The sequence below is a fragment of the Nuphar pumila genome, chromosome 4 (genome assembly GCF_984573655.1).
Source record: "Nuphar pumila chromosome 4, dmNupPumi1.hap1.1, whole genome shotgun sequence".
Lineage (NCBI taxonomy): Eukaryota > Viridiplantae > Streptophyta > Magnoliopsida > Nymphaeales > Nymphaeaceae > Nuphar > Nuphar pumila.
This window is the reverse complement of record NC_143252.1, coordinates 21,018,136-21,040,389: the sequence shown is the minus strand read 5'-3', so window position 1 is coordinate 21,040,389 and position 22,254 is coordinate 21,018,136. Positions and strand designations below refer to the sequence as shown.

Below are 22,254 nucleotides of genomic sequence, written 5' to 3'. Positions count from 1 at the left end.
TGCTCAATGCAAGAGGAAAAGCCTTCAACCATGTAGAACGGATCTCACAACTCTCAAATTTAGATTTAGTTTTTGGACCTCTTTTCTAAAAAAAATCTCTTAAAACCCCTTCTTTTTATTTTCAAAAAATTGGGATGCATAGACATTAGCTAGAATTTTGAACTCAGTGCCTCATCTCGTCCAACTTTTCGACCTTTGATTCTGGAATGTGTGATCAAATAATTTCAGTAAGGGCTTGTTTGGAAGCGAGAAAAATGTAGGAAAAGTGATGCAAAATGAAAAGTTCGTACAAATTTTATGACTCTTTCACAGGAAAGATTTTTTTTAAAAAGTATATCTTTTTAATAGAAAACATTCCTCTATGGGGGTGAATGAATGTTTTCTATCAAGAGAAAAATTATTTTTACAGTCCCTACCTCGCATCTCCCCACATCTCACCACCACCACCATCCACCGTCTCACCACCCTCCTCCTCCTCTCTCTCATTTTTTCACATTTTTTCACTCCATTTTTCTCATGTTATATGAACCAGCCAAAAAAATTCTTCTTGAAAACTTCTCATATAAAAAATTCCCGTAAGCAAAACTTTCTTTTCCTGAGAGATTTTCTCTCTTCCAAACGTGCCCTAAGGAAAGGTGGTAAAGGAGAAAACTGAATATGGTGGTGGGGCCAGGGACAGCTAAAAAAAGATTATTGATTGATTGGTGCACACATAAGAACATTTTTCTGATCCGTAGTCGGCGTCTCGGGTCGTATGCTACTGTAGCTCAGTTCAAGCGGACCCAGCCAGGATGGGATTAACGGTTCTGGCTGCTGGGTGACATTTTCCATCGTTTCATACGATCCGCTCTCGTGTTCTCCTCCTTGGCGTCTAAGGTCCTCTCTCTCTCTCTCTCTCTCTCTCTGATGGAAGAAGGGATGCCACCTGCCGATTGTTTTTGAGGTTATGCTTTTCTTCCCAATGATCCTGATGTTACAATTGTTGTAGTCAGATCTCTCTTCCCAAGGATCCTGATGTTACAAATATTGTAGTCAGATCTCTCTCTCTCTCTCTCTCTCTCTCTCTCTCTCTCTCTCTCTCTCTCCTATGGGGGAATTGGCGGAGGCCCAGGTGTGCACGGCAGGCACCTTTCAAGTGTGGAGGACTCTGCTCAATTGGTTCTCGTTTATGTTCCAAATTTTCCTCCAATTGTTCCAGGGGACGCCTTCGTTCTCTCGAGTTCTCGCCTTCTTTGGTCTTCAGCACTCGTTGCTCTGTTCCTCGCCCTCACCTCCCTTCAGGCCCCTCCCTGTAGACATCCAATCGGACGATGCTCCTCCCCACCCGCAGGAGAAGCCCATCGACAGGCTCACGGTTTGCAATCTCTCCTCCTCGTTCATTTCAATGAAAGAATTATGCTTCAGACCTTTCATACCTTTAGGGATGGGATTCTTGCTATGATACAGTGGATCCTTGCTTTGCCTTGGTTTGTTTTGGTCTCGAATGACGCTAGATTTTTATATCTAAAAAAATGGATGCCTATTTTGAAGGTAATTTGTAAGAAGACTTTGTGCAGTTATGATTAGGTTGATGGTTTTTTTTCTTTTGCTACAGTTTTTAGCGGTTTTATCGGTTATTCTCTCTTCCTATGTTTAATAAAAATTGATGTCAATACCATCTGCCTATATTTTCCAGCCACAACTTTTCTTCATGAGATTGAAGTTACCTTTTAATCATGTTAGTGTCTATATATTCTGTTAACTACTTCACTTTTGGGTCTCAAGATGGTTATTATAGGTTCTATTTGGTACCATTTAGGATCCAAGTTTTGATCACATATTCTTTAGATTCTGTGTCTTGATCGCGTTATTCTGGTCAATTATTTCGTTCTTATAAAGCATAGAAGGGAACACGTTTATGCTGGGCACGGTCCTGTCTCTGGCACGGTGTTTGTGACGGAGTGGGAATTTTGTTGCTTACAGAGATTTATGTTTAGTGAAATCAGTTCAGTTATTTGTCTGACGGTAGTTATTTCAGCTTAAAAGGCTTCTGTCCATCCGGTCGCATATACTGTATTATGCACAGAACACTGAAATAATTCTTAAACTTCAAATTCTCAATGCATGAATATTGTGACATATTCTAGTCTCTAAAACTTACCCGATTTTGATTTTTAGTAGCAGATTGCCTGTGCCTTCTAAGTACTTGCAGAATCAGCTATTATTGTTTTGGATCATTTGGTTTGAGGTCATTGCTTCCCCAGTTTTGAGGCAAGTCTGTCAGGTATGCAAGACAGAGTTCGCAATTTTCTGTGACTTGTTTGAATCACTTGATTCACTTCACAATTTGCCAACACCTGAGCATTGGAAGAAAATTGCCTTCAGAACCATCTTCTTTCGCAAGAGCTCCTTAGTGTGTGAGGAATCGTGCATCTTTAATCTGATAGAAATCAGAAAATGATGAGTACTGAATTTTGGCATGTTTTAGTTGCAGTCCATTCATTCTCCTTGGAGGTTCAACTTCAGTAGTCTCCTAGCTTACAATATTTTGTCGATGGTCAATCTAAATAGATTTCTTATCCAGCTCAAAACTATCATAGCTTTGAAGAATATATATCATGTTAGTTGTGCCTCCTGTTTGAGATATTTGGCATCGACTCTGGCCTTACCTTGTCCCGGTTTCTGAGATGATTCAGGATACTTTATGTGGAGAGAAGTGTGCTCAATGTTCAAGATGGCTTCTCTTTCTGAACCTATGGCCTGAGTTTTAGACATCCAACCACTGAGCATGTTCAGCTGTTTTGTAGTAGAACCATTTTGGTGCACGCAGAGAACCACTTAGAAGTACAGCAAGGGAATCATCTAGCAGCTTATATGACTGGCTCAGTTCCATTTTGATATAATGGGTCTTTCAGTTAAGATTTTCAAGACTACGCCTATGTTCATCTAGTACGATTCTTGTGTCCTGGACGAGAAGGCCATTTTGGTCCTGTTCAGAATAGACTTGTCTCAAATGCTATGGAGAATGTATTGTTTGAAAGAGATCACAACAGACCTTTTGTTTTTTTCCAGTAAGGTCTGACTCTCAAGTCAAGGCAAATATCTGGAGAAACAACTTGACTCAGTTAGTGACTGGTAGAAAAGGATCTGTTAAGTATATTTTGGATAGCATGATCAAAACCATGTTGTTAGCAAAAAACAGATATTTTCTCAAAATGTATGATTGAAACCAGTGTTATGAAAAGCGTGCTTCAAGGCGATGCAAGGCTCTCTTTTTTGCCTTGAGGCGCACTAATGAAGCACAAGTGCTTATGTGTCATGCAGCTCATAGGCCTTGAGGTGCATGCCTCATAGGCTCAGGTTAAAAAAGGGCATTTTTAAAAGAAAAAGAGGGAGGCCTGATTGTTTAGGGCTGTCTCTCTCTTTCTCCTCTGCCGAAAGGAAGAAGACGAAGGTCTCTCTCTCGTGAAGAAGAAGATGAAGGTCTCTCTCTCGTTAAGAAGAAGACGAAGGTCTCTCTCTCACCTCTGCAGAAAGGAAGGAGGAAGTCGAATCTCTCTCTCTCTCTCTCTCTCTCTCTCTCTCTCTCTCTCTCTCTCTCTCTCTCTCTCTCTCTCTCTCTCTGCCGAAAGGAAGAAGAAGAAGGAGGAGGGCCCATTCAGTATGTACCCTCCACTCTTTCTCCTTTGTCTCTTCTTCTGTTTTTCTTCTCCTCGTTCTCCTTCTTCTTCCTCTGCCGATCTTCTTCTTTTGTTTTTCTTTACCTTCTTGTTCTTCTGATATTCTTCTTCTTCTTCCCTCCTACTTCCTTTTCTTCTTCTCCTTCTTCCCTCCTCATTTTTTTTCTTCCCTTCCTCTGTTCTTCTTCTTCCCTCCTCAATTTTCTTCTTCCCTTTAGTTGTTCTTCTTCTTCCCCTGTTCTTCTTGAACAATCGGTCTTGTTAATCAAAAAATTACTTTGTTCTTGTTAATTAATAATTATATATTGATTTAGTAATTCATTGATTTGTTGATTATTTGTGTTTTATATGAGCGGCATGCTATTTGTATTATGTAATTGTGTTTACTATGTATAACTATGTGTGGTATATAGCATTATGTTGTCCTTTATACAAATATGTAGAGTGGTTCTTGCTAGTTATTGTGATTTTCTTGAAGATTTTTTATTAAAATATTATACTATTTTCTTGCTAGGTTTTGGTTTTTTGGTTTTTTAGTTTTTTTTCTCATATGTATATTGAATGTATATCACCAATAACTTAAACATTGTAAATTGTGTTGCACTTTCAATTTGTAAAAGTGCATTAATTGTTATGTTTAATAACTCTAGTTGTTGATATTTTATTAGTTTTTGCTTCACAATTCACACATTTATTTTTTTATGTTGTATTTATAATTTTATATTAATTGTCTTTTGTTTTAATCACATCTTCTTTGTTAGATCAGTTAAATTATTGTGTTGTAGTCATTCCTTGGAATTCTTTTTATAATTTAATTTAGATTCTCCACTTAATATCCAAATATTCATTAATAGTGCATAAATGATCCATCTTTATTTTTGTTTTTTTATTTGGTCAAATTTTAAATATTTTTGTGAAGCTTACGCCTCGAGGCTTACACCTCGCTTCATGAGTGGGTCTTACGCCTCGCTACGCCTCAACGCTATTCACAACATTGGTTGAAACACAAGGGGAGATCTTTTAGTTTCTGATATCAAATTGCCTCAACTGAAAATAGTTCAGCACACTTAATTGTTATACAGCTATTGATAGCTTTGCAGGTAGCAACTAGCAACAAAACTCACTATATTTACTTCAGGACATGCTGTTCATGAACTAGAAGTATATATGACATATTGCTGAATAATTTCCTTATTATTGCATTAGAGAAAACTAAAGAATTTCCTGGTTGGATATTATTTTCTTGGGCTGAAGTGGCCATTAGTGAGAAAGTTTGCTTAATAGAGAACGTCTGATGTTTAAGACCATTCTGACAATTAGCAGATACAAAAATAAATTTCATCAATGGTGATACTTCCTAGTTTCTGGTTATATGAGGTTCATGAAGGCAAGAAACTCTTTGATGGCTTTCTTGTCCTAGGTAGTTATTTGACTCTGTTAGAATGTTTCCTATCTTTCTGCATGTAACAGGGAAGTTATATGGCAGCTGTGTATGTTCCTCACCTTCTCCATCTTTTTTCTTAATATTGTTCATTATGCAAATGAGCTAAGCTGTGTTACAGTATATATTTCTTAATTTTCTCACCGATGCAAGCTTGGCGGAGGAGGTTACTTGAAATGATTAAATTCTAATGCAAAGTCTATAGGATAAGTTCTGTGGCAGAATAAAGGAGGTGGGGAAAGGGGGTGGAGAGTGCACATGGAAATTGCCCCTCCCAACCCTTCCTCACTACAAACAATGTTACCAGCTTAATGTTGAATTTTTATTCCCCCCGCCGCAGAATATAGAAGCTTTTAGAAGGTATTGACCCCTCCAAACTATCCCGCTCCCCCACCTTCTTTCCTTCTCACCATAAAATGTAGAAACTAAGTTCTTAGTGCCTTAAAGTCAATGGAATTTGATGAAGAAATGATGAGAAGGTGAGAGGAATGAGGACAAGAGAAGAAAAGGGAGAGGAATAGGGAAAAGGTAAAAGGAAGAAAAGAGTGAAACTTTAGCTGATAAACAAAAGGTTGATGATTGGCTCTGATACCACAATAACTTAAGGGAGAAACTTAGAGGAAGGTGTAGAACACAAGGGATGAAGATGAAGCCTAAAAAACCCCAACTCTTTTTCTTCTTGCTTCTCACACTTCTTGTCATAAATAAAGGAGGCCCTAATAGGGTGGTACAGAAAAGTCGACACAATGAGCTTCATTACATCCATGCCACATAATGTAGTCTTAAAAGACTGGATACAAAGAATAATAAGGGAAATATATCAATACTAATAAAACAAGAGACCAATATAATATGGTGAACCAACATAACATGTGGCAGCAACTCATGAAGAGTACAAAATGATGATATTGCCCTTGGAGACATGCACGGGTTCAGTTTAATAAATATGCTTTCTGCTCTGCAGAAAAGTTAGCAAAGAAGTGTAACATGTAGCTCCCAGTTTGCCATACTTTGACCTTTTTTGTTCATTTACATTTATCAATATGTTATAACTTGGAAAATTTGCAGGTGGTGCTTGACTTAGATGAGACACTGGTATGTGCTTATGAGACATCTAGCTTATCATCTTCTGTTCGCAATCAAGCAACACAAGCTGGACTGAAATGGTTTGAGATGGAATGTGTATCTCTTGACAAGGTTGGTGTGTGTTGAAAGTACACAATTCACTCACATGTACACACACATGCACAGTTAGTTCATTTTCCCAGACTTTTAGCGGGTTTGTATAGTTCACCAAGCATAGCTTCTAGTGGATTTTGAAATAGTATGTTGGCTTTTTTATATTGCATTTATGAAGGTTATTTTTAGCAAAAAATATTAAAAGTTGAGATTAAAACATAGTTATATTTCAGAAGTATAGTTAATAAATGTGTCATTTCTAAAACTGCTTGATAGCCCATGGTCATGACATAATGCATAGACCCATCACAATCTGGAAGGAGAAAAAGTGTGTGTGTGTATATATATATATATATAGAGAGAGAGAGAGAGAGTCACTAGAATATGTTTACCAGAGTATGAATCGAGATTTTTGTGTTTTTTTATTTTTTGTTAAATATCACCGTATGGATGCAATTTACATTGCTCAGTTTGTGGGGGGCAGTTCTCAGATCGGCCGATTATGACGCCTAAGAAGAATCTTTTAAGGCTTGAAAATCGACAGCTCAAAATTCTCGTAAATATTCGGGCATCCAAAAATCCTATTTTTTAGTCAAGTGTGAACCAAGTATTTCTGATGCATCCAAGAAGATAGATAGATATGTATGTATGTATAATATTTACTGAAAATATGTTTACTAAAGTGTGAACCAAGTATTTCTGATGCTTTTTTCGCGAATCCGACCTTGCAAATGCATTCGGCACTATCCGTTTGCTAGGAATCAACTGTTGGATCATGTATTTTCGATAAAAAAAATGATTTTCTGATGCTCAAAGATTTACAAGAATTATGAGTTGTTGATTTTCTAGCCTTAAAAGATTTTGCTTATGTATCGTAATTGGCCGATCCAAGAGCCAGTCCCCATAAAACCGAGCATGTAAATCGCATCCTTACAGTGAGATTTGAGAAAAACCCATGAAAATCTCACTCCATACTCCGGTAAACATATTTCCAATCAATATATTCTAGTGACTATATATATATATATATATATATAGGGTTTATCTGATGCAGACCATTTCAGACCCGGCTCCACCAACCCACCCCAAGATCCAGATGAAGAAGTGGATCGGGTTAGACCTGGATCCAACTCCACCTAAGGGACCGGCTGGTCCATGTAGCCAACCTAGGGTGGTCGACCTCCCCTCTTGGCCACCTAGATGGACATGAAAAGGGGGTTATTAGGTGTCCCTAGGTGTTATCTTGACTCAAAAAAGGTTTATCTATTTTTAGAGTTGGGACTCCAAGGAGTCACTTAGGTATATCTCATTTTAGCCTTTGAATTAAGTTGAAATCTTGTAACTTGTGAGGGCTGTAAATACCCTCATTGGCCTATAAATAGGCCTTGTCATTTCAGTATTGGCATGAATGAAAAATTAGAAGAAAAACTTAGCTCTCTCTCTCTCTCTCTCTCTCTCTCTCTCTCTCTCTCTCTCTCTCAAGTTGCTCTAGTCACTCCATGGATGTTTGTCTCTAAGGCTCAGAGGGTCAGACCTAAGTCTAGAACTCGGTGGTCTTTAGGTTGCTGCCCCAAGTACCAATGTGTGGGTGAAGTCATTCCGGTGGCTAAGCTAACCAACCCTGGTGTACCTGTCGATCTGCAGATCATCAGACCCTGCCCAAGTTGTGGACTGATCCTAGATTACCCAAGTCAGCCCAATACCCCCCTTAAGCCTAGACCTCCCCTTGACCTCTTCCAAGACGTTGAGCCTCAATTGAGCCTAGGGCTGAAATTTTAACCTTAGGTGCTCCTAAGTGTCCCCAACCAACCCTCCAAAATTCAGCATTTTATCCTAACTATAATGAAATCTTAAGTGCACAAGAAAGATGACACAAAGGGGGATAAAGAGTGCACAACTACACAAATACAAAGCCACTAGTGGGCAAGATACAAAGAGACAGGCTATACACAATCCTCATAAAGAGGAACAAGAGACAAAAATAATATTGGTGTTATTGATAAAATGCTCTCTAAAAGCATTACATTGAAAGGGGTTGTTAGCCCCTATTTATACAACAAATGGACCAAGGGGAATGATCCCATAGAGTTGTTGGGACCTCCCCAATGACTCTATAACTTAATGACCATAGAGCCCTTGGTCATTTAGATAAAGAAAACAGAAAATAAAAAGCAAAAAATTACAAAACAGTCCCTAGTGGACTGTGCTAATTACAATAGGTAAAAAGGCAAAAATAACCCTTATTACAAAACAATACATATATAATATATATGTATATATATAATAACATATACATATATTTTAACAGCCTCCCTCAAACTTATGGTGAGATCACCAAAAGTTTGTTAAGGAGAAAAATAAAGTGAGGTGCATGAAGAGCTTTGATGAAAAAATGAGTAAGTTGGTACTCTGATGTGACATACGGTAATTCAATAGTTCCTTTCAGATACTCATCATGTACGTAATGATAGTCCATTTCAATATACTTTGTTCTTTCATGGAAGGTGTAGTTGCTTATAATGTAGATTGCACTTTTGTTGTCACAACATATTTTCGAAGATTTGAAAATGGAAACTCCTATGTTCTGGAGAAGAGTTTGTAGCCATATAAGCTCAATTATTGCCGTAGTCATTGCAAGATATTTTGCTTCAGTTGAAGATAACGAGATCTTTTGTTGTTTCTTGCACCACCAAGAAATTAAGGAATTCCCTAAGAAAACACAAACCAATAGTTGAGTTTCTATCATTTGGATTACCACCCCAGTTAGCACCAATGTAAGCAGTTAAATCTAATGAAGAGGAAGGATAAGAAAAGCTCTTTTGAGATACTATGGTAGGAGCATGTTGAAACTGACTTGTTGAGTGAACCGTATGATCGATATTTGGACGGATGATAGAAAAGTAGCTAGTGATTCAATCAATTGGTAATAAGTAGTAGGATCTTCAAGCAATATGCCATCTTCAAGTCTTAATGTAGCACTTATGACTTCTGGGGTCTCCACCTTCTTTTCATAAAAAAAATCCTGACTTGGCACATATATCAGCAGTCAATTTCATTAGGAAGAGGATATATCCTCTAGGTGAGTAGGCAACCTTAATTCCGAAAAAATATCTCAAAAATCCCAAGTCCGCCATATCAAATTTTTTCTTTAAAACAGATTTAATTTCATTAACTCCTTTGTTATTTCCTGTAATGATCATGTCATCAACATATAGTAGAAATATTACAATATTAGTACTTGTTTTCTTGACAAAGAGAGTAGTGTCAGGATAACAAGAAATAAATCCCAAATTAATCAAAACATGACTAAATTTATTATATCAAGCCTTAGGTACTTGTTTAAGACCATACAAGGCCTTCTTTAATTTTAGAGTTTTACCATTAATATCCACTCCCGACGGGGGATCCATGTAAACTTCCTCACAAAGTTATTCATTTAAAAAGACATTTTTAACATCTATTTGATAAATTTGCCATTTTTGGATAGAAGCAATAGCTATTGATGTACGGACACTGGTCATCCTAACGACTGGAGCAAAGGTTTCTTCATAATCTGATCTATATTCTTGAGCATACCCTTTCGCAACCAACCTTGCTTTATACCTTTCTAGTGATCCGTCGCTTTTGGTCTTTACTTTAAACACTCATCTATATCCTATAGGTTTCTTGCCTAGAGGAAGATCAACTATTTCCCAAGTGTCAGTTTTCCTAAGGGCATCAAGATTCATTTTCATTGCTTCAATCCAATGAGAATATTTTTGGCATCTGTATAATGGGATAGTTAAGAGTGAAGAGTAATTAAACAAGCTCTAAAGTTGGGAGAAAAAGAATCATAATATACAAATCTATTAGGAGCATTAGGGATTCTATCAGATCTCCTAAGTTGAGATTCCTCTAAGGGTATATTTTGAGTGAACTTGTCAAGAGCACATGGTTGATCACTTTTTCCACGCCGAATATAAACATGCATATTTTCAATTGGTCTTCCATTTTGATGACATATTTCATCAAGCGGATGTTCATTACTAGAAGCATCATTCAAGCAAAGATCAAAGACATCATTAGAGTCTAGTTGGTTAGATTCATCAAGTCTTGGTAAAAGATCAAATAGAAATATATAGTCAATTTTTTCTTTAGTTTCTTTATTATCAAATCCACTTTCATTTTCTAAGAAGGTAACATCTTTAAAAACATAATCTTCGAATGAAAACAATGATGCCCTTTTTTATTTTCCCCATATCCCAAGAAAACACACTTAATAGCTTTGGGAGATAGTTTATCATTTTTATGAGTAAGTACAAAACACTTACACCCAAATATTCTCGATCTTTAAAAATTGGGAGTCATTTTGAAAAGTTTTTCAAATGGAGAGACGTTTTGCAAAGAAGATGAAGGTTAGTTTATCATTTTTACGAGTAAGTACAAAACACTTACACTCGAAGATTCTCGATCTTTTAAAATCGGGAGTCATTTTGAAAAGTTTATCAAATGGGGAGACATTTTGCAAAGAAGATAAAGGTATTTTATTTATTAAGTAGGTTGAAGTTAACACGGCTTCGACCCAAAACTTTTTTAGAATGTCTCTAGAAATGAGAAGAGTCCTAGCAGTTTCTATTATATGTTTATGCTTTATTTCTACTAATCCATTTTGTTAGGGAGTTCTAGGGTAAGACTTTTGATGACAAATGTGTTGTTTCAAATAATTTTGAAAATCATTTGACATATATTCATCTCCCGAATCGGACCTAAGGATAGATATGTTACTTAGAAATTGATTTTTAATCATTATATGAAATTCCTTAAAGAAAGAGAACACTTCGGATTTAAAATTTAGAGTAAATCCATGTCTATGTCACATGGGTGCGGGTGTGGGGGTGCGGCACTTTCAAAAAACTTGGGTGTGGGGATGCAGCAAATATATATATATATATATATATATATATATATATATATATATATATATATATATATATATATATTCTAAAAGTTGGACATAAATGACCCTGGGTGCGGTCAACGCACCCTGGGTCAGGTTGACCGCACCGGGTGTCGCACCCACATTGCGTTGCGTCGCGTCGACGCAGGTGCGGCACCCAGTTGGCTGAGTCCCTGTGACATAGATCTATGTATATCTAGTGAAGTCATCAACAAAAATAACATAATAGGAGTAACCTCCTTTCGATATGACTGGTGAATGACCCTATACATCTGAATGTACTAATTCAAAAGGACGAGTAGAAATGAAAGTCCGTTGGGGAAAATGAATTGCTTTCATTTTTTTCAAAAATACTATATTTACAAGATATATCCTTTACATTACAAATATTTTCCAAAAAAGAAAAAAGATACATCTTTGAAAAACTATGATGCCCAAGTCTCTTATGTCAAGTATCAATGCTTTTATCTTGAATATAATTACAAAATGACTTAGGTGGAAGAGTAAAAAAATCCATGAAGAAAAGACTGCCTCTTCTATGGATTTGCCCAATCAGTTTCCCTGACTGGAGTCATGCACGATGCAATCTTTTGTTGAGAAATTGACTTTGCATCCATGGTCAAAAATTTGTTAAATGAAAAAAAAAACTAAATTCAATTTTGGAGTTATTCTTATTTTTGGAACAAGAAATTTTTGAGAAGTTTTTAAATCACGAGTTTTCATACTATTTATTTTTAAAGAGATTTCATCAGCGGTTGAGACATAAGATATGATGGAATTAGTGCAAACTTCTAAAAGAATATTCTCATGAGGGGTCATATGAAAAGAATTACCCGAGTCAAGAATCCACATACTTGGAGGAGATAACGAGAATGCAATGGCGGCACCCGAAGTAGAAGATGATTTGAGTGGTTGATGTAGTGTCACCGACATTTGACTTAGTGTCTTTGATATCTCTTTCATTCTTGCTAAATTCTTCCTTATTGGGTGTGGTTTCTCCAATGGAAGCGACGTTGCCCTTAAGTTCCTTAAGCTTTGGGCAAACCAGTTTAATATGTCGTAGTTTATTACAAAAATGACAAATAGCACCCTTCCTATATTCACTATTTATAGTTATTTTGTCTTACAAAAGGGGGCATGTGAGCCCTTACATTTAAACCCAGCCTAGTAACGACCAAAACATCTTCACTTTTAGTAGCCATGCATTCTTGGCATACCTCTGCAAGAGCATCTTCAAGAGGCATGACCTTAGTCCCATGAAGAAGAGAGGATCTCACTTGTTCAAATTCCAGTCTTAGACCATGAAAGAAGTGTTTTTTCTCAATTTGCTCTCTTTTTAATTCAATATCTTCGGGAGTCACCCATTTTGGCTCAAGTGCTAATTCATCCCAAAAAGGAGGCAAAGCACTAAAATAATCATGAATATTCATGTCCCCTTGTTTCATGGTTCTAGTCTTGTCTTGACAAAAATATTGTCTAGAAAAATCTTTTTAGGTATACATACCCTTAATAAAAGAATCATGCTTTATTGGATCTTCTAAACTTAGCAATGTTGACACATATTTTTATGCCAACATTGTTCATGAACCATGCTAAAATCTTAGCATGGTTGCTTTCCCAATCTTCTACCTTAAATTAATGTTCATGGATAGCCTTAGTGTGATCCTCTCCTTTAAAGGCCTTTTCAACACCTTCTTTGATTTTGATGAGCTTCAAAGATGGTTCAGAAGTAATGCCCATCACAAATTCCCAAAGTTTCTTGCCTTTGAGGTGATTTTTCATTGCCGAAGCCCACATCATGTAGTTGGATCCGTTGAGTTTCAAGAAAAGCTCAACTCTTGATTCATGCTCCATGATGAACAACAAGAGAAGTGGATAGAGTAGAAGAGAGAGAGAGCAAAAGAACTTGTATCACGAACATGATCTTTGATCACCACGAACAAAGCCTCCAAGATCAAAAGAACACTAATGAAATCTTAAGTGCACAAAAGAGATGCCACAAAAAGGGGATAAAGAGTGCACAACCACAAAAATAGAGAGCCACTAGTGGACAAGATATAAAGATCCAAGAGCTATACACAATCCTCACAAAGAGAAACAAGAGACATATAAATAATATGGTGTTATTGATAAAATGCTCTCTAAAAGCATTACATTGAAAGGGGTTGTTAGCCCCTATTTATATAAGAAATGGACCAAGGGGGAGGATCTCATAGAGTCATTGGGGACCCAACAGTCATATTTATGAGTATTGGGATGAGGTCCCAACGACTCTATGGCTTAATGACATAGAGCCCTTGGTCATTTAGATAAGAAAACATAAAATAAAAAGAAAAAAATTATAAAACAGTCCCTAGTAGACTATGCTAATTACAAGAGGTAAAAAGATAGAAATACCCCTAATTACAAAACAATACATATATATATATAATATATATGTATGTATGTATATATATACAATAACATATACATATATTTTAACACATACTCAGTAGAGAGATCTAATTTTTCTACTGAACCCAAAACACAGGCCAAACCCAGTCTGAACCTAGTTTCCTGCAACCTGATCCCGAGCTCATAATTTCCGAACCTAGTGGAGTTTGGCTTTGAAAATTGGTCATGACGTACTTCCACGTGTCCTAAACCTCACCCTAAATTTTCAGCATTTTATCTGCTTTAATTTAGGTGTTCTGTATTTTTTTCCCAAACCCTGTCAGAATCCAAACAGAACCTAACCCTGTTTCTAACCTAGCCAACCTACCTAACTGTAGGCTTGAACCTAGACTTACTCGTAGGCCCAGGAATGTAACAAACTGGTATCAGAGCAAACTTGAAGCGAAACCATGCTACATAAGTGAGGTCAAGTCAATCCACCACGATGAATTCCAAAGTCATCAACAAGTTCGGTGTAAGGACTAACACCAAATCTGGTGGTGTTCGCATGGCTAAATTCGAAGCCAATTGTTGCACCAACTCCAAGGGGATGTACAAGTCGCCTGACATCAGTTACAAGCCACTCTACAATAGTTCAAATCCCTTAACGAAGGTGGTGGATTTCTCGAGGTGAAGCGCGATGAGTCGGAGGAGAAGAATATGCAAGGAACCGTTCATGACGAATGTGCAAAGATGGACCAAGTTCTCGTAAATGAGAATTTTGATGTTGACCTTATTGATCCTGCCGTTGCAATCCCGAAGCCGGTATGCACCATCTCCACCTACAACCAACAAAAGAGGTTACATCCACCCTTAATGTGGAATTCGTAACTCCGTAGAAGGAAGCAAGAATGTCGAGCTCCAAAGTTGTCGCAGCTCGTGCACACCTTGCCAAGGTGTCCCCTAGTCTGAAAATGGGCTTGGCTGACTCGTTCCCTTCGAAGGGTTACGAGTTGAAGGTCTAGTTAGGACCTTATTTCTGCTACTCAAACGAGTTCCTCATGATTTGCAATGTAGTTAGACAATTTAGGATCTGTGAATCATGTGCTTAACAAATTGTAAAAATGAATAATGTGTGTCAACTCTCCATTTGACCCGGGAGGAGAGCTTGCTCACACGCGTCCCCTATACAGTGAAGACTTCAAAATTTTTAGTCTTCACTGGGTACCTTCTCGAAATGCAACCACATCATGCGAGAAGGTCACCAAAGGCGCAAGCCGTGGTGGTTGTACACAACACCAAGGCCAGTGCAACAACCCCCGGATTGCTGTCCATGTGTTAAAGCTCCCGTTAAATGCTTTCAAGCAAAAGGCAGACTCCTTAGCAGGGGACAAAAGTGAGAAAATGTTTGATCATGAATTCGCATTCAACTCCTTGCTACTGGGACAATAGAAGGGCAGAATGAAGCATGGTCTGGAAAAGCAAACATGTGCCTGTGAAATGGGCATCTTCGACAAAAATTCAGGCCTCCCCTCCATGGGCATGCAAATCGGTTTGTTCAAGCAACTCTTCCAAAAGAGCCAATATGCTGAAGGCCTTGAATCCTCAGGGGTTTTCATCTCGCATGTTGGATATGACTCCATGAAGCCCTCAATCTATGGCACTTCTTTGGAGTCCCACTAAGTCAGCTGTTTTCAACACTATCAGAACCAAAAAGAGATATGGGACCGGAGGTTGACAAGCTCAACTCAGGAAATTGTTCACAACACTATTTCTAGCAGCATGAATGCAAAATAGTTGACAAGAATAGGTTCCCTGATGAGTGGTGCAATCATTGATTTCTGGCATCACCCTTAATTGATTTCTAGCTTCACCAGTCATGAAAAGAGCATTGAAGCATGCATCCATGCATACATGTAGTTTAACTATATGATCATCTCATAAAGACTTTTATTGCTTGAAGGACTGCGAAGGAAAGCCCAGAGTAAATCATGTCACTGTGTTTGAACGTCCGGGTTTGCACGAGTTTTTGGCACGAACTAGCGAATTTGCAGAGCTTGTGCTCTTTACAGCTGGCCTTGAAGGTTTGGCAAGCATCTGTAACACACTTTTTTGTTCTTTACTACTCTTATTCACCTTTGTGAATCTTCAGGCTATGCCAGACCACTTGTTGACAGAATAGATCTCAAAAACAAGTTCTCCCTTCGGCTTTATCGTCCTGCAACAATTAGTACGTAAGTTCTTGGATAGGTTTCAATTTGTCCTTTCTTGGACTCTATCTTCTGTTGCCTTCACACACACACACACACACATATTTATTCTGAATGCTGATCTCACCACTAGTTTCTTGCCACTTTCAAAGATAAAGTTTGTAGTATTTGCTTAATGGTTTTGATCTAGCTTTGGGTTGCTTGCCTTAATCCACTAAGATGATATTATTACAAATATCTATTTGACTTCAAATTATGAATCTGGGTTGGAGCAGGGAATACTAGCTTCTATTAATAACTTTTGATATCTTTGATATCTTTGGTAGTTGGTTGAGTGTTTGGTACCTAATTTCATGGAAGTTATTTGTGATTGTTGAATCAGGAAATACCGAGAGCATGTGAAGGATCTTACATGTTTATCAAAAGATCTCAGTCGCACAGTTATCATTGATAACAATCCATTTAGCTTTCTATTGCAGCCTCTAAATGGAATACCATGTGTTCCATTTTCAGCAGGACAGCCTGAAGATGAACAGGTGAAGCGGGATCTATGTTTTGGTGGTAGCATAGTTACAATAATAGCTTACTCATTTATTAAAGCATTTGTTTCTGGTAACAGCTAATACAGGTTATCCTTCCACTACTCGAACAACTTGCCATGCAGAAGGATGTGCGACCTCTACTGTATGAGCGGTTCCACATGCCAGAATGGTTTAAAAAACATGGCATTCCAACTTCTTGGCCAATATGATCTTCCTTTATAGCTGCTGGAACTGCCCTGTAGGTCATGGACGGACCCAGCGTTGCAACATTGTTTACAAATCGTCACCCAGTTATGCCAGCTTATAGTTAAGATAAAGTTAGGATAGAAGGAAAAATTGCGTAGATGGTTTAGCTGCAAGGGTGCACCTCATGAAAAAATCGTCACTGGAGTCTTATTTATTCCGGGTACAGCCTCGGATAATAGAAGTGGGCCATGGCATGTAGATGGCAGAAATTATGATTTGTTTTGCAGCCGTGTATATAATGTATTGGTCTCATTGTAGTAAATGATCTTTGTGTTCGCTTATTGTTGTTGAGGTCTCCAACCAACCAACCTCTATATTGCTCGTAGACCAGATATTGTGGAAAAAGTAGATGTCGGTGACTGATATTGCTATAAATGTAGCACGACTGTATGCACCAGATTGTTTACTTGAGTCTTCTGCACATGGAATCATACATAACACTAAGGAAATTATGGTTCTAATTTTGTGATGCTGGATCCTGGGAATAATGTTACGTTTGAGTCCTACTTCCTTGCTAATGGTTTTGGATAGAAAGAAAACGTGAATGGTGTTCAATTTCATGTATGGAGAGAGAGAGAGGTGCGAAAGCTAAACTTGGATATACATGAATCCTTTTTTCAGAAAATAACCGTAGTCCTTGAAAATAACTCATCTTTTGGAAATGCTCCACAATTTGCCAAATCTGCTCCATGTCAAAAATCGTGGATGTCTGATTTTCTAAGGACCTTTTTACCGTTGCATTAGGGAACCTCTTGAGGTTTGTGCGATATATCTGTATGTTGTTAGGATATCACAATCTCTCGCTAAAAAGTAGATTTGCACAATAATTGTTCTGACCTCATGAATTTGGCATAAACAAATTTACTAGTCTTGATAGTTTTCAGCTCAACAAAGTAGATTCACACATCAAATGTGCACGTCTTTTTTGTTTTACAACATGCATGCAAACTTGCTCTAATTGAAATGTTCTGCCTCAAAAAGTTTTTCCCATGCATTTGTAAATCCAAAAATTTGTGTGTAGGTCATGCAAAACTCCTGTCAAAAACATGTGCAGATTCACAAATACTTGATGACATTCGCATATATAATACGACTTTTGTGAGTCAACATGTGAATATTCCTTAAGTAACTGATCCTCTAGGAGGTCTGCAAATGTGTGGCAACATTCGCATATACATGTTGCAAATGTTCACGAATGTTGCACTCTAAAATGAACTTTGCAAATAATGTGGTAACTTTGCATATAATGTACAACCTTCACAAAGCGTTCATGTGAATCTCCCTGGGTGAAATTTGCCTATTGTTGTGGATGTCGTCATGACTTTCACATTTTTCATTGTCAATATGCTTTGTATATGCGAAACTACTAACTAAATGAAATTTCCCGACATTCACAAAACTTAGGAATGACTACAAGCATTAAATTTGACCCTTAGATTAAAATTGATGGTCCGCACTCTAGGATAATTTTTGCATAAACTAGGGGTTTTGGTCCTCAATGTTCTTTTTCTTGGAAAATAAGTTTGGTGATTCATCGGTGACACTTCATCGATGACACATCATCTGTGACTTTTTGAGAATTATCAATGGTGAGTTTTTTGGTAAGCACATCCTTAACAATTAATACATTTATTTTTTTAAATAGCGGTATGAATCAGTTTTTTTTAAAATGTTGGCATGAGTCAATTATTTTGTAAAAGAATTGCATGGTTTTCAAGTTATCATTGCATATTCAATAGCCTATTTTATTTTTTCTTTGTTTAAATCATTTGCATGTGAGTGTCAGTTTGTTGCTTTGTTTCCTTAATGATTGATATGCCTCTGTTCTCGAATTGGTTGTTTATTTGTTGCATATCCTATATTATAAATATGAGTAGAGAACGCTTGCATCATTTTTGAGTATTTTTCTTTTCAATAGCATATTTTGTTTGTTGTTTTGTAATGCTTTAACAATATCATATTCCATGTATTTGTTGCCTGCTTGTTTACCTTTATTTTCTGTTTTGTTATTGATAATGTGTGATGATGCATTCATTCTTAATACATAAAATCATGCATTTAAGCATCTTTTATTGGTTTACATTTCATGCTTATAATGTTTCAAGGTTAAAGAAGTCATGGTTCGAATTTCGTGTGATTCAGAGTTAAAATAAAGAAGTCATGACCGTTTTACGATTTTAGAGTGAATCTTAAGGCAATTCAGACTTTGATCCAGTCCAAAATACATTAATTGGATCTTGGATCCAATGCTAATGTGTTTAGCAAATGCAAATATTCAAATCTCATTCAAAAAAATTTTAGAAACCTCCTTTGAATTGGCGTCAACCCTATTCTTGCAAATTTTCTTTAGTTAGGTCTTATATTGAAAATAAGAAGAAAGTAGGTAGTTAATTAGTAATTTTTTTAAACCTAATTCAAACTATAAATAGAACACATAGGGGGGCGTGAAAGGGGCACTAGCCCCTCTCTTTTTCCTTTTTCCTTTTTCCTTTTTCCTTTCTTTGTATTTCATGCAATTTTCTTTTGTTCTTTTTTTCTATCTCTTCTCTTCTCCAATCTTCTTCTTCTTCTTCTTTTCTCATCCAGTAATTGAGATCAGCATGGAAGCCTAATCGAAGGAGGGGTACACATCCATAATTTGTTGAAGATCATTCTTTCTTAATCCAATCATCAAATTCATTGGATCTTGCAAATTTGGTGAGTCTTCTTTATCCCACTCGCCAATTCATGCATGAAAATGCGTGTTTTTTTTTCTTTTCTTTTCTTTTCTTTGTTTTGATTTGATCATGTTGGAATTTTAGAATTTATGTAATTCAATTAGTTGTAATCTGAGTTTTAGCTTTTGTTTTTGAAAAATATAAAAAAATGAAGATGTAGATCAATGCTCAATTGGCCTAAATCCAATTGTAGCATTAGATCAATTCATCTCATAGTTTAGATTCAATTCTTGCATTTTAATTTATGTTTTTTTGCTTTTATTTTGCAATTAGATAATTTAAAAATTAGATCTCATTCCATGAATTCTAAATCATTCATTCTTTGATCTAATTCAATAGATCAAAGTGTGAAAATCAGAATTCTGGAAATTAGTTTTTGCTAATTTTCTATAGCTTTTTGTTTTAGCATAAACAGGGTTTTCGGAATCTAAATCAGGATTAGTAAATTAGATCTGATTCTTTCTTGAATTCTCTTTCTCTCTACGAAAATTCAGCAATATCGGATTTTGTTTCACTATCCATTCTGAGCTTTTTTGGCAACTTTGTTTTTCTATAATTTTATTTCTTGTGTTTTGTTTGCATTTTGTTTTTGATAGATATGAAGCTTACGAACTTTGAATCTAAATTTGTAAAATGAATTGAACTCCTGAACAAGTCTAGTTTCTTTTATAAAATTTTTGTTCACTTTCAATCTATTTTACTATGTTAAATTTGTTGGATAAAAAAAGATGTCAAAAAGTTTGACAACAATTTCATGTTTTTCAAAGTTGTTGTTTATAGATTAATAACTGGAGTTTCGCATAGAATTTTTCAATTCTATAAATTGTATTCTCTTTCTATATGTGTTAGATCATATTTAAAAAAATTTAGAAGGATCTGAATCCAATTGACATTCATTTCTGCCAAATTACAGAAACCTGTCTTGATATAAAATTTTGTAATAGCCAATGGCAGAGTTGTAATTTTATGTGCTAACACCCAATTAGTGTAGGTTTATTATTTTGGTGTCTTTGTTTAGTGTTTTTGCAGAAGGGTGACATTTGTTGATTCGATAGTACTAAAGAGAAGTGAATTTGGATTTCAAGTGAAGAGGCGAAAGGTGAAAAAGCTCTAGTTTTATATTTTTTTAGCATTTTCCTTTTCTAGTTAATTAGGGCCTTTTTGGCCACATTAAAGACTTGTAAATAATTTCATTTTTAGTTATTGAGTTGTACTAGGCACTTTAATATTTCATTGTTGAACATTATAATTAGTTTTAATTTTTCTTTTTAAGGCAATAAATAATTCGAATTGAGTGGAATACAAAGTTTTATCAACCCATTCCTCAAGTTTGACCCGGTTTTCACTACTTGTGAGAGTTGGATTTTTATTATTTGGTGGCCAACTTTCATAAATACTTTTCATAAAAATATCCTTTTAAACATAAATTATTAAAGTGTACACCAATTATTGTAGGAAATTCTAAATTTGTTTATTACAAAATGGTGACTGAAAAGACTGTCTGAGAGGGGGGACACACCCACACCATTTGCTACTGTTGAAACACAACAGAAAAAGCTAAAAAAAATAATTTATACAATGGGTGATACTTTCTATTGTAAAGTATAGAGTAAGCTTGACAAGTGGGTAGAAAGGGAAGTTGTTTCGTGGCAAAAAGTTTGGGTTTCGATATTTTTCATAAAAATGCAGTATCAGTTAGCTGAGACCCAAAAATATGCTCTCAACCAAGTAGCAACTAACACCTTTAGTGTTTCCCAAATATAAGGCTGAATCTACAAGAAAGGTTGTCGAGTTTATGGCCACATACATATCTCACATCTCAAAAGCATCTAAGGAGGGGGAGGGAAAGGGTGATTCATGCATACTGTCGATGGTGAAGAATTTTGAGCCATTAGCTCAGTTTGAAGTTGTTGCTAACCTCAATGTCCAGCTATAGAAAGTTTGAGACACGGACACGTACAGTGGCAATGGTGAGATGGAGAGGAACAGTGTGAAGAATAAAGGAGAAAGATTCTGTCTAAGGGTGGAGGAGGTACCTCAACAAGTGGAGAATAGAGAAGTTGGAGGTGTCAAGGTGAAGATTGATATTAAGGGTCATCGAGAAGTGGAAGAGAGTGAGGGTTTTTTTGTTGGATCAGATGCTCAGTCAAAGGTTGAGGTTAAGGTGTAGAGTGCACAAGAGGATGCTCAGAGAAAGATGTTGCAATGACAAACAAGGTCCAATGCTCTTAGACATGTACTTTCTTCATTTGTTATTTTTTTATATACATGTTTGTAAGATGTTTATAATCATTGTCAATTTTATATTAAATAATTGATTAAATTATCATATATGTGTGTGTGAAACATGTTTTTAGGATAACTAGTTTTATTTTTGTAGTTCAATGTTTAAAATGTTATATATATGCGTGTGAAACATGTTTATAAGATAACTATGTTGGGTATTAAAATTTATTGATTAATTTGTCAATATATGTTTAAAAAATGTTTATAGGATAACTAGTTTGAATATATATATTCATTAAATTATCATATATATATATATATATGTATGTGTGTGTGTGTGTGTGAATCATGTTTTTAGGATAGTTAGTTTGAGAGAGATTCAATCTTCAAAACATTATATATGTGTGTGTGAGAGTTTGTAAGATAACTAGTTTGAATATTATAATTAATTGATTAGTTTGTCATATATGTGTGAAGTTGTAGACACTCAATTTTTTATCGCGATGTTTTTCACATGAAAAATTTGTCTTCCTGTCTTCTCCCCAAAGTAAGATAACTTCAATTCAATTTTTTGGCCTTTAAAGTGATATTCTTTTGATTTTTCACCAAAAGAAGAGATAAAGAGGAGATTCTTAGCTTTTCAACAACCCAGAAGTCATGTTTATCTAACATAAAGATCAAAAGTTATGGCCAAAACAACTTTTTAGTATATGACAATAATTTAA

The 22,254-nt window shown here is 36.1% G+C and overlaps 1 protein-coding gene across 2 annotated transcripts; it reads left to right on the top strand.

Moving 5' to 3' along the window:
- Positions 1-865: 865 nt before the first annotated feature.
- Positions 866-17,047, top strand: LOC149839596 (Haloacid dehalogenase-like hydrolase (HAD) superfamily protein). Of its 2 annotated transcripts, XM_090002659.1 has the most exons (6): positions 866-1,354; positions 6,169-6,297; positions 15,552-15,672; positions 15,741-15,822; positions 16,181-16,334; positions 16,418-17,047. In XM_090002659.1, the coding sequence occupies exons 1-6, from the start codon at positions 1,088-1,090 to the stop codon at positions 16,547-16,549; spliced, it is 885 nt and encodes a 294-aa protein (XP_089858785.1). In that variant the 5' UTR covers positions 866-1,087; the 3' UTR covers positions 16,550-17,047. The 2 variants fall into 2 exon arrangements, with proteins under 2 accessions (XP_089858785.1, XP_089858786.1); XM_090002660.1 differs by lacking the exon at positions 6,169-6,297 and having other exon boundaries at positions 867-1,354.
- Positions 17,048-22,254: the final 5,207 nt, after the last annotated feature.